This window comes from Salvelinus alpinus, chromosome 1, assembly GCF_045679555.1.
Source record: "Salvelinus alpinus chromosome 1, SLU_Salpinus.1, whole genome shotgun sequence".
Classification (NCBI taxonomy): domain Eukaryota; kingdom Metazoa; phylum Chordata; class Actinopteri; order Salmoniformes; family Salmonidae; genus Salvelinus; species Salvelinus alpinus.
The window spans coordinates 17,936,693-17,956,625 of NC_092086.1; the positions used below are offsets into that span (position 1 = coordinate 17,936,693).

The 19,933-nt window shown below is 40.7% G+C and overlaps 3 protein-coding genes across 3 annotated transcripts in view; 2 read left to right on the forward strand and 1 right to left on the reverse strand.

Moving 5' to 3' along the window:
* LOC139570766 (toll-like receptor 13) overlaps positions 1–7,486 on the reverse strand; it is a 47,309-nt gene extending 39,823 nt beyond the window's left edge. The window contains exon 1 of the mRNA XM_071392919.1: positions 2,883–7,486. Coding sequence (XP_071249020.1) covers positions 4,042–7,128 — 3,087 coding nt within the window. The 5' untranslated portion in view covers positions 7,129–7,486 and the 3' untranslated portion in view covers positions 2,883–4,041. The remainder of the gene's footprint in view (positions 1–2,882) is intronic.
* A 7,748-nt stretch (positions 7,487–15,234) lies between these two features.
* LOC139570794 (toll-like receptor 13) lies at positions 15,235–17,165 on the forward strand. Its single transcript, XM_071392985.1, has one exon. The coding sequence runs from the start codon at positions 15,612–15,614 to the stop codon at positions 17,163–17,165; it is 1,554 nt and encodes a 517-aa protein (XP_071249086.1). The 5' UTR covers positions 15,235–15,611.
* Positions 17,166–17,172: 7 nt separating this feature from the next.
* On the forward strand, positions 17,173–18,534 carry LOC139570802 (toll-like receptor 13). The gene has a single exon (XM_071392996.1). The coding sequence runs from the start codon at positions 17,173–17,175 to the stop codon at positions 18,496–18,498; it is 1,326 nt and encodes a 441-aa protein (XP_071249097.1). The 3' UTR covers positions 18,499–18,534.
* Positions 18,535–19,933: the final 1,399 nt, after the last annotated feature.

Genomic DNA, 19,933 nt, shown 5'->3' on the forward strand with positions numbered 1-19,933 from the left:
TTGCTATCGTGGTTAGCTAATAGAAATACATATTGTGTCTTCCCTGTAAAACATTTTAAAAATCAGAAATGATGGCTGGATTCACAAGATGTGTATCTTTCATCTGGTGTCTTGGACTTGTGATTTCATGATATTTAGATGCTAGTATTTACTTGTGGCGCTATGCTAGGCTATGCTAGTCAGCTTTTTTACTGATGAGGATGCTCCCGGATCCGGGATTGTGTGCAACTAGAAGTTAAATAAATGTAGTTGCTAGTTGTTTGACTAAATGTAGTTGCTAGTTGTTTAACTAAAGTCGTTGCTAGTTGTTTAATGACATCTAGTTGCTTTTTGTTTAACTAAGTAGACTATTTAAAAAAAATGTGTCTGGTTCCTCTTCCTCATTTACAGTTGAAGTCGGAAGTTTACATACACTTAGGTCGGAGTCATTAAAACTCGTTTTCAACCACTCCACAATTTTCTTGTTAGCAAACTATAGTTTTGGTAAGTCGGTTAGGACATCTACTTTGTGCATGACACAAGTAATTTCTCAAAGAAAATTTTACAGACAGATTATTTCACTTATAATTCACTGTATCACAATTCCAGTGGGTCAGAAGTTTACATACACTAAGTTGACTGTGTATTTCTCTTGGGAAATTCCCGAAAATTATGTCATGGCTTTAGAAGCTTCTGATAGGCTAATTGACATAATTTGAGTCAATTGGAGGTGTACCTGTATATGTATTTCAAGGCTTACCTTCAAACTCAGTGCCTCTTTGCTTGACATCATGGAAAAATCAAAAGAAATCAGCCAAGACCTCAGAAAAAAAATGGTAGACCTCCACAAATCTGGCTCCTTTTTGCGAGCAATTTCCAAACGCCTGATGGTACCACGTTCATCTGTACAAACAATATTACGCAAGTATAAACACCATGGGACCACGCAGCCGTCATACTGCTCAGGAAGGAGACGCGTTCTGTCTCCTAGAGATGAACATACTTTGGTGCGAAAAGTGCAAATCAATCCCAGAACAACAGCAAAGGACCTTGTGAAGATGCTGCAGGAAACAGGTACAAAAGTATCTATATCCACAGTAAAACGAGTCCTATTTTGACATAACCTGAAAGGTCGCTCAGCAAGGAAGAAGCCACTGCTCCAAAACTGCAATAAAAAAGCCAGACTACAGTTTGCAACTGCACATGGGGACAAAGATTGTACACTTTGGAGAAATGTCCTCTGGTCTGATGGAACAAAAATAGAACTGTTTGGCCATAATGACCATCGTTATGTTTGGAGGAAAAATGGGGAGGCTTGCAAGCCAAAGAACACCATCCCAACCGTGAAGCACCGGGGTGGCAGCATCATGATGTGCGAGTGCTTTGCTGCAGGAGGGACTGGTGCACTTCACAAAATAGATGGCATCATGAGGTAGGAAAATTATGTGGATATATTGAAGCAACATCTCAAGACATCAGTCAGGAACTTAAAGCTTGGTCGCAAATGGGTCTTCCAAACAGACAATGACCCCAAGCATACTTCCAAAGTTGTGGCAAAATGGCTTAAGGACAACAAAGTCAAGGTATTGGAGTGGCCATCACAAAGCCCTGACCTCAATCGTATAGAAAATTTGTGGGCAGAACTGAAAAAGCGTATGAGAGCAAGGAGGCCTACAAACCCAACTCAGTTACACCAGCTCTGTCAGGAGGAATGGGCCAAAATTCACCCAACTTATTGTGGGAAGCTTGTGGAAGGCTACCCGACACATTTGACCCAACGTGACCCATGCCCCCCTTGCATCCCATACCATCCTGCACCCCAAACCACTCTTCATCCCATACCATCCTGCATCCCATACCACCCTGCATCCCATACCATCCTGCATCCCATACCACCCGGCATCCCATACCATCCTGCATCCCAAACCACCCGGCATCCCATACCACCCTGCATCCCATACCACCCTGCATCCCATACCACCATACCACCCTGCATCCCATACCACCCTGCATCCCATACCACCCTGCATCCCATACCACCATACCACCCTGCATCCCATACCACCCTGCATCCCATACCACCCTGCATCCCATACCACCCTGCATCCCATACCACCCTGCATCCCATACCACCATACCACCCTGCATCCCATCATGGCCAACTAATCGTACCAAGCTTCCAATTGGCACATTCCTCTCCCCGGTAACAATTCCCCAGGTCGTTGCTGTAAACGAGAATGTGTTCTCAGTCAACGTACCTGGTAAAATAAAGGTACAATAAATTGAAAAGCGTAGGCCTCAAGCAGCCAAATTCTTCAGGTCTCAGGCAAGGTTATCCCCGGTGAAGACCTGACCATTAGCTGGAGGCATGATGCTTCTCTCTGGCTAGTACTGAGAAGGCTGTTGTCTCCATCATACACCAGGATAATGGAGGTTACCCAGACATAGCAGGCTTACTCTGTGGTCTACTGTAGTCAGAGCATTTCTAGCCTGGTCAAGCTGCTGAAAGCTGGCCTCAGTAGGGGACAGTTATCTGTTCTGCATGTGTCAGATCTAAGAACATATGGAATAGAGAATATGGAGGCATTCTAGAATATAACAATACAATGAGTCATTCTAATGCAGGGACGCTTTTTATTTAAAAACAGAAACACAAGACAGTTTCCAACATTTCGGCTGTATGCCTTTATCAAAAGCATAAACAATAATGAAATAACACAATAAAACTAGGTTCCCTCCAACTCACAAACATGACTTCATTGTCCAGAAAGGGGGACACCTCCCCCACACATGAGTTAAACAATGTATCAAATACATGTGTGGTGAACTATATACAGGCGACACTCAAGCAACACATTTAGTTAAACAACTAGCAACACATTTAGTTAAATAACTAGCAACACATTTAGTTAAATAACTAGCAACATATTTAGTTAAACAACTAGAAACTACACTGAGTTAATCAATTGGCAACTACTGTCAGGCGTGTGCGTACTTGTGGTGAAGTCAGGTGCAGGAGAGCAGAGAATTGTGAACAGGTGCACACGTCATTACGGCAGGAGAGAAATACAGATGGACGCAGCTGCGTCGTTAACCTCCTCCAGCCAACAAGGCAAAGTGTATACCGCGCACAAATGTCACACAACATAAATGTATAGCAAAATAACAAACGCTTAGCCTAGTGCGTACAACACGTAACACACAAATAATTTCACACAAAGACATGAGGGGGAACAGAGGAATACATACATGTAGTGTGATTGGGGAATGAAAACCAGGTGTGAATGGAACAAGACAAAACCAATGGATAATTGAAGAATGGAGCGGCGATGGCTAGAAAGCCGGTGACGTCGACCACCGAACGCCGCCCGAACAAGGAGAGGAGCCGACATCGTCGGAAGTCGTGACAACTACATTTAGTTAAACAATAGCATCTACATTTAGTTCAACAACTAGCAACACATTTAGTTAAACAACTTGCAACCACGTTTCTGTACAAAACTATTTGATAGATTTTGAAATAAGAATAACTGCTTCGTGGTCATTCATGTATTGTCATTAATAACTGCTTCATGGTCATTGGTCATTCATGTATTGTTATTTACAGCAGCAATACATTGCAAACAAAACAATAGTTGTTATCTGAAATTAAACAGAAACAGAGCTAAATCACACCCTTTTTCAGTTCCTCTTAGCAACACATTTACAAACAAAGATATGGGTTAGCGATTAGGTGTTGAAAAATAAAAACAGAATCTATTCAAACTTGAGGAAGTAAAAAAATGCATTGGATTTTTTTCTAAGTAGTTGAAAAAGGATCATTTCAGATAATTCCAGAAGAATCAGAAAAAGTACACTCCAGGTAGAATATTTAAAAGAACTTCACCAGAATTGTCGAAACAAATCTCAAATAGTGGTTGACATTTGCACGGAGCACTTTAAATGACAAATGCCATACCTCAACATATGTGTCAACATTACATCTGCATTAGCACAATGTCCTACATTAACCTCTGATGTCACTTCAGTCCACAATGTCCTACAGTACATCAACCTCTGACCTCACGCTTCAGACAGAGGTTTCAGTTTAGCCCACAGTCTGTCCCAGAATTCCTGGTGCTGATGAGGGTCCTGGGGCCAGTCCAGATAGGTCCTGGTCTTCACCAGGCGAGCCAGCCTGTGGTGGGCAGACAGCTGGCGAGGGGGGATCTTCTCCAGGAAGACCAGGAGGAGGATGTCCCTTTGCTCCACCTGCAGCCTGGAGGTGGCCAGCTTCATCTCCAGGGAGCACCAGTTACTGCGCAGGTAGTGGCGGCTGACTAGGCAGAGGGTGTGTCGGCTCCGGTAGAGGCTGTCTGTGATGTTCTCCACAATGTCCTTCCCCAGCTGGAAGTCCCTGCTGTGCAGACAGAGGCGCAGGAAAGGAGGACCCCTCTGCTCCAGGTTGGGTAGCAGCTCCTCCACCACCCAGCACTCGTCCTTCCCGCTATAGGAGACAAACGCATCGTAGTGGTAGCGCCCCCTGGTGTTGGATCGTATGGCCTCCGACAGCCAGCCAAGGGTGATGTGGTAGAGGGGGAGGAGGTAGGGACCGGCCAGGTTATGGAACAACACCACCAGCATGAAGAACAGGACTCCCAGGCCAGTCGCAGCAAAGAGCACAAAGCCCACCTCTGTTGTGCAGTTGGCTTCTGTGTACTTGACAAAATTAGGTGTGTCTAGTCCATTGTCCAACAAGCATATCAAGTCCTCCAAAGCCTCCATACCGGGATTAGCATACGGACTAAGCATGATCACTTCAACCTGCCTGCACCCCTTTGCCCATGTAATGAGCCAAGCATTGTCACAACTGCAAAACATCTGTAAATTATTAAATGTCAAATGCTTAAGACTAGAGAGAGGTTCAGTAAAGCTGTAGAATACATTATACATGTTCTCTATATGCAAATACACTCTTTTCAAAGATTTAAAGTCTTTAGTTAAACTCCCCTCCAAAGAATAAATCCTGCAGCGGTACATTTCCAGAACCTCCAGTTTGGTCAAGTTGTGAAAAATGATGTCGGCAGAACGCTGTGTTAAAAGATCCACCTGTCGTAGAGTCAGTCTCCTCAGGTGAATCAGCTGATTAATTGATGTTAAATCAACCCTTTTAGCTGTAAGCTTAGATCTGTAGTCAAATGTCTCCACAGACGTGAAGTACTTTCCCATGAATTCAGATCCACAAAGGAATTCTTCGGCATCAGCATTAAGATCGGTTACAGACTGAAAAAAAGGTCTGTCACAGTCCTCAAATGACACCGTCTGACCTTTGAGCTGGAGACTCAGGTTCTGTTTAGATGTGATGTTACTGCCGATAGTCAACTGCATTGGCCTCATAGCTGAACTAATGTACAGATGAGTCAGCTGACTCAGAATGCCACCAAATATAAGTGTCAGATTCAGCTTGATCACAGGTTCTGTTAGTGGGTTGTGCACTTGCCCGAGAAACACTTGTTTAAGAGACGTGAGGTGTGTGAAAGACATTGCCTCAATGTTGTGAATAAGTGGATTGTTCCTGAGGTCTAACGATGTCAAACTATTTAAACCAAAAAATGTGTTTGCATTTATCTGTGTTATCTTATTTCTTGTAATGTCTAAGGACTCCAGATTTGTCAATCCCAGGAAAGCAAAGTCTTCAATGTTTGAAATTAAATTCTGTGTTAAATTCAGATACTGCAGCTCAACAAGACAGCTAAATTGTTTAGCAAAAAGCATGTGTAGCTTGTTCAACCTTAAAGTCAGTTTTTTCAGTTGTAAACCAAAACATGTGTTTGTAGTTATCTGTGTAATATTATTTATTCCAATGTCTAAGGATTCCAGATTTGTCAACCCCAGGAAAGCAAAGTCATCAATGTTTGAAATTGAATTATCTGCTAAATCCAAATACTGCAAGTTAACAAGACAGCTAAATTGTTTTGCAAAAAGCATGTGTATATTGTTCAACTCTAAAGTCAGTTTTGTTAACCATGTGATTGGTTGTTTTTGGAAGGAGCAAATATCAAGTCTGTTATCTTTCAGGCCGTCTATTTTTAATTGGTTAAGGTTTTTGAGACTGGAAATAAAATGCCATTCCAAATATGGAGTAGAATGGAAAAAGCCATGTAAATACATATATTCTAGCCCAATGCACAGTTCAACACTGGACATGGAGAGGCTGCTTGTATTGGCATTGTATAAATATATTTTCTTGATTGAAAGCAAAAACACTACATTACAGATAGTTTCAATATCTATTTCATTGCTACCAGAGCAACTGAAGTACTGGATTTGCTGAATCCCAGACCGGGGAAGGTGCAGTAGGACTTCCTGGCTGAAAACCCCTGTTAACCTTGTCAGGTTCTGGAGCCAAGCCAGTGCACCTTCCTCTATATGTGTTATTTCACCAAATGAGAAGTCAGAGATTGCTAGACTGTTAAAAACAGGTGTCATGCCTTCGTTGGTGTTTAAGATAGAGCAGTTTGATTGGTTTAACGATTGTATCTCTGGTGCTTCTATATTTAGCTCTATAAGTGACTTTATATTCATAATTCTGCATAGTATCTCTGACAAATCATCTACACGGGGTTGCCTAATGATGAGAGTTTGTAACTGAGTCATGCCATGGAAAACATCTGGGGCCATTGCTGATAGTCTATAACCACATATGGTCAAATTACTCAGCTTGACTAGATCTCTGAATATTTGAGGCCCAATATGACAATCACAGCATCCAGAGCCCAATCCATTCAAATGTAAATACTGCAGATTTGGAAGGTGACTATTCCCAGTTGGAAGGATTTGAGTTAAACATCCCTCAATGTACAGGTACTCCAGATCCTGAAACTGAGAGAAAAAGCCCAGAGACATGGATCTATTTTCACCATGTTTCATAGATATGCAGAGGGTATTGATATTAGGGGGAAGTCCAAGTAGGTCCTCCTCGATGGCTGTGACATCTTCACAGGCAGCAGTATAATGTTCTACATGACGAGGTAGGTAGGTGCAGGTCCAGAGGAAAAAGTGTCCCAAGTCTTCACCACTGTCATAAATCTGGCATTTAGGATGCATCCATCCACTAGCACTCTGAATCCACAGGAACAGGACGGCAGGGTGGGAAAACATAGCTCTCATCTCTCACAACGTCAGTCAAATCTACTGAGATAATTGTCAGAATAGTTTGGTTCTGGTGGATATCTGTAGAACGTTGGTTTGATACAGTAACATCCTTGTGAACGCTGTAAACAGTATGGAGTCTCTCTTCCTCTTGTTGTTTGTCAGATGGGTTCCTCCTTGGTAACTAACAGCAGCTCATACCTTTTGGTTGTTCCAATGTTCTTCCCTTTCACCCTGCAGTTGAATTGTATTTCAAGGTTACATGAGTAAATATTTCATTGTTAGTTTGGTTCCAAAAGTAATGAAACTATATAATGTCCCACAGACAATGAAGAAATGGATGCAGAGCTGCAACGTGTTCTCTGACCGCCACAGTTGATGTCTGAATGCATCGAAGTAGCAGCATCCTGTTTGTACTGCACAGTCACACTGTATGTTAAACAGCTTGTGAAAGTCTATTTTTACCTGTTTTTACATCTCTCTCTTTCAGTTCCTGAAAAGAAACTTACAGTCAATAAAAATACAATTTACATGAAGGACCTGTTTGGACGTGAGAGATTACAGAAGACACATGAGTCTCACTAAAATATATGCAGATTGTAATGAAATATGAATTTGAGTACAGTACCTCATTATTGTTTTACTTTATTTAATTCTCTAGTACAAATAAATATCAAAAGAGGAAGTGGGCAACTTCTTTAATGAAGTTGTGCTGTTGACATTATTATTATTATTATTATTTTTAATATTATTATTACTCTGGGGCTGTAGTCCTCTTCAGAGCACATGCCTTCATAATGATTTTAATACTGTGGACTGTAGTCCTCTTCAGAGCCCATGCCTCTATAAGGACATTATTACTCTGGGGCTGGAGTCCTCTTCAGAGCCCCTGCCTCTGCATTGACATTATTGCTCTGGGGCTGTTGTCCTCTTCACAGCCCTGTGCCATGCCTCTATAAGGACATTATTACTCTGGGGCTGTAGTCCTCTTCACAGCCCTGTGCCATGCCTCTATAAGGACATTATTACTCTGGGGCTGTAGTCCTCTTCACAGCCCTGTGCCATGCCTCTATAAGGACATTATTACTCTGGGGCTGTAGTCCTCTTCAGAGCCCTGTGACATGCCTCTATAATGACATTATTACTCTGTGGCTGTAGTCCTCTTCAGAGCCCTGTGACATGCCTCTATAATGACATTATTATTCTGTGGCTGTAGTCCTCTTCAGAGCCCTGTGACATGCCTCTATAATGTAAGGGAACAACCCCTGAAACGGACAAAAATGAATGGGAAGTTATTGGCACCGTACAAAACATATACACGATGTACAATACCACTCGATTTGGCGTCGTTTCATTCAAAACTGATTGCAAATGCCATATGGCAAATGCCAACTGTAACACTGCAAAAATCCTATAGATGGCGAGTGCACTTTACCGTAATTTTTCATATTGCAAATGAAACACAAGTCAAGACCCAAGAGTAAAATTTTGAAAATTTGAAAAAGAAATCAAAAACGTATCCCCCCCTTAAACTTCTCTAGGATAGGGGGCAGAGTTTTCACTTTTGTAAAAATAGCGTGCCCAATTTCAACTTCCTTCTACTCATCCCCAGAATATAAGATATGCATTTTATTAGTAGATTTGGATAGAAAACACTCTGAAGTTTCTAAAACTGTTTGAGTCATATATGTAAGTATAACAGAACTTATGTAGCAGGCAAAACCCCGAGGACTAACCATATTTTCTTTATTTTTTTAAAGTTTTTTAATCCTGCTTCCACTGGATGTCACCAGTCTTAGGAAATAGGTTGAGGTTATTCATTTGTGCAATGAGGAAGAAGGCCATCAGGAAGTAGAGTAATGGTGCAATGAAGAAGAAGGCCATTAGGAAGTAGAGTAACGTCATGTGTACTGTTTGAGAGTTGCGCAAGACTAAAGAAAGTAGCGTTAGTTTGTTTATCTCCTGTATTGAAAACAGATAGACCCGTCTTCAATTTGATCGATTATTAACGTTTACAAATACCTTAAGTTGTATTACAAAAGTACTTTGAAATGTTTTGGCAAAGTTTAGAGGTAATTCTTGAGATATTTTGTAGTGACTTTGCGCAAATTGGAAGCTGTTTTTTTCTGGATCAACCGCGCCAAATAAATGGACAATTTGGATATATATGGATGGAATTAATGGAACAAAAGGACCATATGTGATGTTTATGGGACATATTGGAGTGCCAACAAAAGCATCTCGTCAAAGCTAATTCATGTTTTATATTTTATATCTGCGTTTTGAGTTGCACCTGCAGGGTTGAAATATGCTACTCTCTCTTTGTTGACATTGTGCTATCATCAGATAATAGCATCTTATGCTTTCGCCAAAAAGCCTTTTTGAAATCTGACATGTTGGCTGGATACACAACGAGTGTAGCTTTAATTTGGTATCTTACATGTGTGATTTAATGAAAGTTTGATTTTATATAATTTTTTTGAATTTGGCGCTCTACATTTTCCCTGGCTATTGGCCAAGTGGGACGCTACCGTCCCGCTATCCCAGAGAGGTTAAAAACGTGCTTTCTGGACCGTTTTTTGAAATTCTTTCAATTTTTATGTCAATTACACATGTATAAGAACTGTATGAACATACTTTTGTCAAATTTTATTATCATATATATATTTTTTAAATGTTTACTTGTCCATAAGGAATATGTTTTGTCCACTTGCAATATAATTTCATAGGAAGTCAAAAGTCAAAATTCGAAAATGAGAAATTTGAAAAAACTTATCGCCTCCTTTAAAAAAGTGCTTTCTGGACCGTTTTTCTAAATTCTTTCGATTTTTATGTCAATTACTAATGTATAAGAACTGTATGAACGGGTGGGGGGTGCTCCCTACCCAACCGTTGACCCCTTGCTCCCCACTAAAGGCATTGTAATCGCCAGGTGCACGGCTGTTCATTTGCAATATGTTTCAATGGGCATTTACCATCACGAATTTGACATGCTCAAAAATACTGCAGAAATGCAAAAGTGACTGACCCGATGAACTCGGGATGGCCGGGCAATGATAGTGGTTCCTCTCCATCGCTCGTTGTGTTGATTTCATAATGTCCATTTGGTGATGTTTTTTCACTGTTGAATCATATTGCAAATGTACAGATATCCATTTTTTAAAACCTCCATAAATCACTCAGGCTGGCTCCCATTGGCTTGGGGCCGTAGTATAGTGCTCCCATAGCATGCATGGAAGTGTGAATGACCCCTAAAAGCATTTACAACCGTATTGAAAATCATGCCTGGTAACCCAAAACATGAAACAAAGAATATTTTCGAGAAGAAAAAACAGAATATTTTTTAACTTTTTTTGAAAACCTCCATAAATCACTCAGGCTAGCCCCCATTGACTTGGGGCCGTAGTATAGTGCTCCCATAGCGGTTATGGAAGTCTGGATGCCCCCTGTGTCAGATTTCAAAAAAACTTTATGGAAAAAACACACCATGCAATAATCTGAGACGGCGCTCAGAACAATAGCCAAATTAGCCGCCATGTTGGAGTCAACAGAAACCAGAAAATACATGATAAATGTTTCCTTACCTTTGATGATTTTCATCAGAATGCATTCCCAGGAATCCCAGGTCCACAATAAATGCTTGATTTGTTCGATAATGTCTGTTATTTATGTCCAATTAGCTACTTTGGTTAGCGTGTTTGGTAAACAATTCCAAAGTCACAAAGCGCGTCCACTATAACGTGACGAAATGTCCAAAAGTTCCATAACAGTCAGTAGAAACATGTCAAACGATGTACTGAATCAATCTTTAGAATGTTGTTAACATACATCTTGAATAACATTCCAACCGGAGAATTACATCGACTTTAGTTGAGCATGGAACAGAGCTGCCTATCACATGAACGCGTGTGGTCAAAGCATGGCCAGCTCGTGGCAGTGGTGACTAATTCCTGTCTCCTTCGGCCCCCCTTCACATTAGAGTCATCAGACAAGGTTCTATTGACTGTTGACATCTAGTGGAAGCCGTAGGAAGTGAAAACTCATCCATATCTCGCTGTAATTTCAATGAGAGCTTGGTTGAAAATCTGCCACCCTCAGAAAAATTCCAAACAGGAAGTGGAACTTCTCAGGTTTTTGCCTGCCATATGAGTTCTGTTTATACTCATAGACATAATTCAAACAGTTTTAAAAACTTCAGAGTGTTTTCTATCCAATACTAATAATAATATGTATATATTAGCAATTATGACTGAGGAGCAGGCCGTTTACTCTTGGCACCTCTGTGCACCTGTCACGCCCTGGCCTTAGTTATCTTTGTTTTCTTTATTATTTTAGTTAGGTCAGGGTGTGACATGGGGGATGTATGTGTTTTGTATTGTCTAGGGGTTTTGTATGTTTATGGGGCAGTGTCTAGTCTAGGTGTATATATGTCTATGGTTGCCTAGATTGGTTCTAAATTAGAGACAGCTGTCTATCGTTGTCTCTGATTGGGAACCATATTTAGGCAGCCATATTCATTGGGTAGTTCGTGGGTTATTGTCTATGTCATTACGTAAGTTGCCTGTGTCTGCACTTGTCGTAGTATAGCTTCACGGTCGTTTGTTGTTTTGTAAGTCTGTTTAAGTATTCTTCGTTACGTTATAATAAATAGAAGAATGTATTTATATCACGCTGCACCTTGGTCCTCCTCTCTTCCACGTTACGACGATCGTGACAGCACCTTTCATCCAAGCTACTCAATACTGCCCCTGCAGCCATAACAAGTTAAAACCGTTTTGAAAATTGTGCCTGGTAATCCGAAAATAATACCAGGTGCACGAAAACATAGCCTAATTTCTGAGAAGTTTTTGAAAACCTCCATAAATCACTCAGGCCAGCCCCCATTGATTTGGGGCCGTACTATAGTGCTCCCATAGTGGTTATGGAAGTCTGGATGCCCCCTAAAAGCATTTAAAACTGTTTTGAAAATGGTGCTTGGTATACCAAAAAAAGAAACATAGCCTAAAATACTGCAGAAATGCAAAATTGACTGGCCTGATGAACTCGGGATGGCCGGGCAGTGATAGTGGTTCCTCTCCATCGCTCGTTGTGTTGATTTCATCATGTCCATTTGGTGATGTTTTTTCACTGTTGAATCATATTCACTGTTTAAACATGTTGCAAATGTACAAAAGTAAACTAGCAAGTCAGTGTCCATCAGTCAATTAGATATTTTCAGACACCAAACTGATACAAACTGACACCGCACCCACTTTTTCCAACTCGTTTAGAAGCCAACTATCACATATTTCAGAGCAAGCCCAAAATTCACAGCTCCTTCTATTTAAACCATAATAAAAACATATAACACGTAGTTACGTTCTAGCTGCGGATCCAGTTCTGACATTGTGTGTAGGCCTATGTGAGGCGACCTCGAATCCCAAGTTTCGGCTCGATAGGTCATTTGGTGCCCGAGCAAGACCTTAATTGGTGCAGAAAATCCACCTTTTTCCATGCCTTGCTACGGGGTCCTTGAATGAGCTATCGGACCGAAACGTTGGGGTCCGTCTCTATGGGCCGAGCCGGTTTCAATGCACCTAGTCTTGCGACTCGGGGACTTTTCTAAATGTCATCATTTTCGTAATGGTCAAAATGAATTGAAGTTATTGCAAATGTACAAGACTGTTTCTCGTTCTGAGAACCTGCCTCATAACTCACCGTGCACTATCGACCTGAGCTCTTTAACAGGTTTCTAAAGTTTCACGAAATTACATCATAAATATTCCCTTACCTTTGATTATCTTCATCAGAATGCAATGCCAGGAATCCTAGTTCCACAATAAATCGTTGTTTTGTTCGATAATGTCCATTACTTATGTCCAATTAGCTAATTTTGCTAATGTGTAGTACCCGTCTCCAAACGCTCGCGCAGATGCAGGCAAACGTCGGACGAAAACTTCAAAAAGTTATATTCCAGGTCGAATAAACTGGTCAAACTTTGTAGAGAATCAATCTTCAGGATGTTGTTATCATTTATATCCAATAAGGTTCCAACCAGAGAAATCTTTTCAGTCTCTATAAGTAATGGAACGCAAGAGGATATAATGACGAAAGCGCACGACCAAGAACTGGCAATCTGCCAGACCACTGACTCATTCCCCTCCCATCCTGTCCCACAACACAGCATAAGCTTCATTCCACGTTCTACTGACTGTTGACATCTAATGGAAGGCGCATGAAGTGCAAACAGATCCATATATTACAGGGAATTGAATAGGCGATGACTTTAATAAGGGACTCTGGTGAATAGAGACAAGCTCAGATTTCTAACGTCCTGTTTTGATTTCAACTCAGGATTTTGCCTGCCAATATGAGTTCTGTTAATCTCACAGACATAATTCAAACAGTTTTAGAAACTTCGTGTTTTCTATCCAATACTAAAAATAATATGCAAATATTAAGAACTATGACTAAGGAGCAGGCCGTTTGAAATGGGCACCTTTCATCCAAGCTACTCAATACTGCCCCTGCAGCCATAAGAAGTTAACTAAATTAAGTTGTAGTTGTTTTACTAAATATGTTGCTAGTTGTTTAACTAAATGTAGTTGCTAGTTGTTTAACTAAATGTAGTTGCTAGTTTTTTAACTACATGTGGTTGCTAATTGTTTAACTAAATCTAGGTACTAGTTTTATAATTAAATGTCGTTGCTAGTTGCTTAACTAAACGTAGCTTCTAGTTGTTTAACTAAAGTAGTTGCTAGTTGTTTAACTAAATGTATTTGCTAGTTGCTTAACTAAACGTAGTTGCTAGTTGTTTAACTAAATATGTTGCTAGTTGTTTAACTAAATGTAGTTGCTAGTTGTTTGCCTAAATGTAGTTGCTAGTTGTTTTACTAAATATGTTGCTAGTTGTTTAACTAAAAGTAGTTGCTCGTTGTTGAACAAAATCTAGGTGATTTTTGATTAGCTGAATGTGTTGCTAGTTGTTTAACTAAATGTGCTGCTAGTTGTTTAACTAAATGTAGTTGCTAGGTGTTTAACTAAATGTGCTGCTAGTTGTTTAACTAAATGTAGTTGCTAGTTGTTTAACTAAATATGTTGCTAGTTGTTTAACTAAATGTAGTTGCTAGTTGTTTACCTAAATGTAGTTGCTAGCTGTTGGACTAAATGTAGTTGCTAGTTGTTTAACTAAATGTGTTGCCTGTATATTTACATTTACGTCATTTAGCAGACGCTCTTATCCAGAGCGACTTACAAATTGGAAAGTTCATACATATTCATCCTGGTCCCCCCGTGGGGAATGAACCCACAACCCTGGCGTTGCAAGCGCCATGCTCTACCAACTGAGCCACACGGGACCACATATGGTTCATTACACATACAGTAGGATAGTGAGTATAGTAGAATATCTTACGAAAGTGGAACAGATAGCTTTTAGTGAGTGCAGTAGGATATCTAACCAGAGTGGAGCAGGTAGCTTTTAGTGAATACAGTAGGATATCTAACCAGAGTGGAGCAGGTAGCTTTTAGGGAGTACAGTAGGATATCTAACAAGAGTGGAACATATACCTTTTAGGGAGTACAGTAGGATATCTAACCAGAGTGGAACAAAGCATGCAGCCCCAGAGTAATAATGTCATTATAGAGGCATGTCACAGGGCTCTGAAGAGGACTACAGCCCCAGAGTAATAATGTCATTATAGAGGCATGTCACAGGGCTCTGAAGAGGACTACAGCCCCAGAGTAATAATGTCATTATAGAGGCATGTCACAGGGCTCTGAAGAGGACTACAGCCCCAGAGTAATAATAATAATAATAATAATAATAATGTCAACAGCACAACTTCATTAAAGAAGTTACCCACTTCCTCTTTGATATGTAAATGTCCTAGAGAATTCAATAATAATAATGAAGTACTGTAATCCAATTCATTTTTCATTACAATCTGCAGATGTTTGAGTGAGACTAATCAGTCTTCTGAAATCTATCATGTCCAAACAGGTCCTTCGTGTCAATTGTCCTTTTTTATAGACAGTATTTTTATTTTCAGGAAATGAAAGAGAGAGATGTAAAAACAGGTCAAAATAGACTTTCACAAGCTGTTTAACAGACTGTGCTGTACAAACAGGATGCTGCTCCTCGGACGCATTCAGACATCAACTGTGGCGGTCAGAGAACACGTTGCAACTCTGCATTCTTCATTGACTGTGGGACATTTTATAGTTTCTTTACTTTCGGATCCACTCTAACCATTAAATATTTACTTCTGTTTCCTTGAGATACAACTCAACTGCAGGGTGAAAGGGCAGAACATTGGAACAACCAAAAGGTATGAGCTGCTGTTAGTTACCAAGGAGGAACCCATCTGACAAACAACAAGAAGAAGAGAGACTCCATACTGTTTACAGCGTTCACAAGGATGTTACTGTATCAAACCAACGTTCTACAGATATCCACCAGAACCAAACTATTCTGATTATTATCTCAGTAGATTTGACTGACGTTGTGAGAGAAGAGAGCTATGTTTCCCCACCCTGCCGTCCTGTTCCTGTGGATTCAGAGTGCTAGTGGATGGATGCATCCTAAATGCCAGATTTATGACAGTGGTGAAGACTTGGGAGACTTTCTCAAATGGACCTGCAACTACTTACCTCGTCATGTAGAACATTACACTGCTGCCTGTGAAGATGTCACAGCCATCGAGGAGGATCTACTTGGACTTCCCCCTAATATCAATACCCTCTGCATATCTATGAAACATGGTGAAAATAGATCCATGTCTCTGGGCTTTTTCTCTCAGTTTCAGGATCTGGAGTACCTCTACATTGAGGGATGTTTAACTCAAATCCTTCCATCTGGGAATAGTCACCTTCCAAATCTGCAACATATGTCCTTGATAGATAAATGGGGAACGGGCTCTGGGTGCTGTGATTGTCATATTGGGCCTCATACATTCAGAAACATAGTAAAGTTATGTGATTTGACCATATGGGGTTACAGGTTAACAGCAATGGCCCCAGATGTTTTCCATGGCATCCCTCAGTTACAAAGATTCATCATTAGTGAACCCTGTGTTGAGGATTGGTCAGAGGTACTATGCAGAATAATGAATATAAAGTCACTTATAGAGCTAAAAATCAAAGCACCAGAGATACAATCGTTAAACCAATCAAACTGCTCCATTTTAAACACAAAAGAAAGCATGAAACCTGTTTTTAACAATCTAGCAAGTGCGGACTTCTCATTTGGTGAAATAACACATATAGAGGAAGGTGCACTGGCTTGGCTCCCGAACCTGACAAGGTTAACTGGGGCTTTCAGCCAGGAAGTCCTACTGCGCCTTCCCCTGTCTGGGATTCAGCAAATTCAGTACTTCAGTTGCTCTGGCAGTAATGACATTGATTTTGAATGTATCTGTGATGTAGTGTTTTTGCTTTCAATCAAGGAAATATATTTAGCCAATGCCAATATACGTAGCCTCTCCATGTCCAGTGTTGAATTGTGCACTGGGCTAGAATATATGTATTTAAATGGACTTGGATCCGTCCATCCTTCGCCCCATTTTAAATGGAATTTCATTTCCAGTCTCAAAAACCTTAACCAATTGAACATAGTTTTCCTAAGAGATAAAAACCCTGAGATTTGCTCCTTCCAAAAACAACCAATCACATGGTTAACAAAACTCACTTTGTTAATCAATATACAAACACTTTTTGCTAAACAATTTAGCTGTCTTGTTACGCTGCAGTCTCTGGATTTAACAGAGAATTTAATTTCAAACATTGAAGATTTTGCTTTCCTGGGATTGACAAATCTGGAGTCCTTAGACATTACAAGAAATAAGATAACACAGATAAATGCAAACACATTTTTTGGTTTACATAGTTTGACATGGTTAGACCTCAGGAACAATCCACTTATTCACAACATTGAGGCAATGTCTTTCACACACCTCACGTCTCTTAGACAAGTGTTTCTCGGGCAAGTGAACAATCCACTAACAGAACCTGTGATCAAGCTGAATCTGACACTTATATTTGGTGCCATTCTGTCAGCTGACTCATCTGTACATTAGTTCAGCTATGAGACCAATGCAGTTGACTATCGGCAGTAACATCACATCTAAACAGAACCTGAGTCTCCAGCTCAAAGGTCAGACGGTGTCATTTGAGGACTGTGACAGACCTTTCTTTCAGTCTGTAACCCATCTTCATGCTGATGCTGAAGAATTCCTTTGTGGATCTGAATTCATGGGAAAGTACTTCACGTCTGTGGAAACATTTGACTACAGATCTAAGCTTACAGCTAAAAGGGTTGATTTAACATCAATGAATCAGCTGATTCACCTGAGGAAACTGACTCTACGACAGGTGGATCTTTTAACACAGCGTTCTGCCGACATCATTTTTCACAACTTGACCAAACTGGAGGTTCTGGAACTTGACAACTGCAGGATTTATTCTTTGGAGGGGAGTTTAATTAAAGACTTTAAATCTTTGAAAACATTGTATTTGCATGTAGAAAACACTTATAATGTATTCTACAGCTTTACTGAACATCTCTCTAGTCTTAAGTATTTGACGTTTGATAATTTACAGATGTTTTGCAGTTGTGACAATGCTTGGCTCATTACATGGGCAAAGGGCTGCAGGCAGGTTGAAGTGATCATGCTTACTCCGTATACACATCCCGTTATGTATGCTTTGGAGGACTTGACATGCTTGTCGGACAATGGACTAGACACACCTAATTTTGTCAAGTACACAGAAGCCAACTGCACAACGGAGGAGTTGGGCTTTGTGCTCTTTGCTGTGACTGGCCTGGGAGTCCTGTTCTTCATGCTGGTGGTGTTGGTCCTTAACATCACACTTGGGTGGCAGTCGGAGGTCATGCGATCCAACACCAGGGGGCGCTACCACTACGATGTGTTTGTCTCCTATAGCGGGAAGGACGAGCGCTGGGTGGTGGAGGAGCTGCTACCCAACCTGGAGCAGAGGGGTCCTCCTTTCCTGCGCCTCTGTCTGCACAGCAGGGACTTCCAGCTAGGGAAGGACATTGTGGAGAACATCACAGACAGCCTCTACCGGAGCCGACACACCCTCTGCCTAGTCAGCCGCCACTACCTGCGCAGTAACTGGTGCTCCCTGGAGATGAAGCTGGCCACCTCCAGGCTGCAGGTGGAGCAAAGGGACATCCTCCTCCTGGTCTTCCTGGAGAAGATCCATGGCACGAAGCCTCCAGTGATGATTCATGGCACAAAGCCTCCAGTGATGGTCCCTGGCCCGGAGCCTGCAATGAGGATCCATGGCACGAAGCACCCAGTATTGATCCGCGGTCCGGAGCCTGCATCGACGGTCTCCAGTCCGGAGCTTTTATTCTCTATTTTGGTCAGGCAAGGGTGTGACTAGGGTGGGCATTCTAGTTTCTTTATTTCTATGTTTTCTGTTTCTATGTTTTGGCCGGGTATGGTTCTCAATCAGGGACAGCTGTCTATCGTTGTCTCTGATTGGGGATCATTCTTAGGCAGCCTGTTTTTCCACCTTAGTTGTGGGTAGTTGACTTTGTTAGTGACCTGTATAGCCCTAGTAAGCTTCACGTTCGTTTGAGTTTTTTCTTGTTTTTGTTGGCGACATTCATAATAAAAAGAAATGTACACTCACCATGCTGCACCTTGGTCCGGTCATTTCCCTGACGACGTTCGTGACATCTTTATCTCAATGTGTTGCTAGGTCTTTATCTAAATGTGTTGCTAGGTTTTTATCTAAATGTGTTGCTAGGTCTTTATCTAAATGTGTTGCGAGGTCTTTATCTAAATGTGTTGCTAGGTCTTTATCTAAATGTAGTTGCTAGGTCTTCATCTAAATGTGTTGCTAGGTCTTTATCTAAATGTAGTTGCTAGGTCTTTATCTAAATGTGTTGCTATGATTTTATCTAAATGTAGTTGCTAGGTTTTTATCTAAATGTAGTTGCTAGGTTTTTATCTAAATGTGTTGCTAGGTCTTTATCTTAATGTGTTGCTAGGTCTTTATCTAAATGTGTTGCTAGGTATTTATCTAAATGTGTTGCTAGGTCTTTATCTAAATGTGTTGCTAGGTCTTTATCTAAATGTGTTGCTAGGTATTTATCTAAATGTGTTGCTAGGTCTTTATCTAAATGTGTTGCTAGGTCTTTATCTAAATGTGTTGCTAGTTCTTTATCTAAATGTGTTGCTAGGTATTTATCTAAATGTGTTGCTAGGTCTTTATCTAAATGTGTTGCTAGGTCTTTATCTTAATGTGTTGCTAGGTTTTTATCTAAATGTATTTGCTAGGTCTTTATCTAAATGTGTTGCTAGGTCTTTATCTAAATGTGTTGCTAGGTCTTTATCTAAATGTGTTGCTAGGTCTTTATCTAAATGTGTTGCTAGGTCTTTATCTAAATGTGTTGCTAGGTCTTTATCTAAATGTGTTGCTAGGTCTTTATCTAAATGTGTTGCTAGGTCTTTATCTAAATGTGTTGCTAGGTCTTTATCTAAATGTGTTGCTAGGTCTTTATCTAAATGTGTTGCTAGGTCTTTATCTAAATGTGTTGCTAGGTCTTTATCTAAATGTGTTGCTAGGTCTTTATCTAAATGTGTTGCTATGTAACGATTGTCTAAGTCGTCCTCCTCATCGGACGAGGAGAGGCGAGAAGGATCGGACCAATATGCAGAGTGGTAAGTGCTCATGATGATTTATTAAACCGCACTGAACACTGAAATACAAAAACAATAAACGATGTGCAGAAAACCGAAACAGTACCGTGTGGTGAAAAAACACTAACACGGCAACAAACACCCACAAACCAAACGTGAAACCCCAGCTG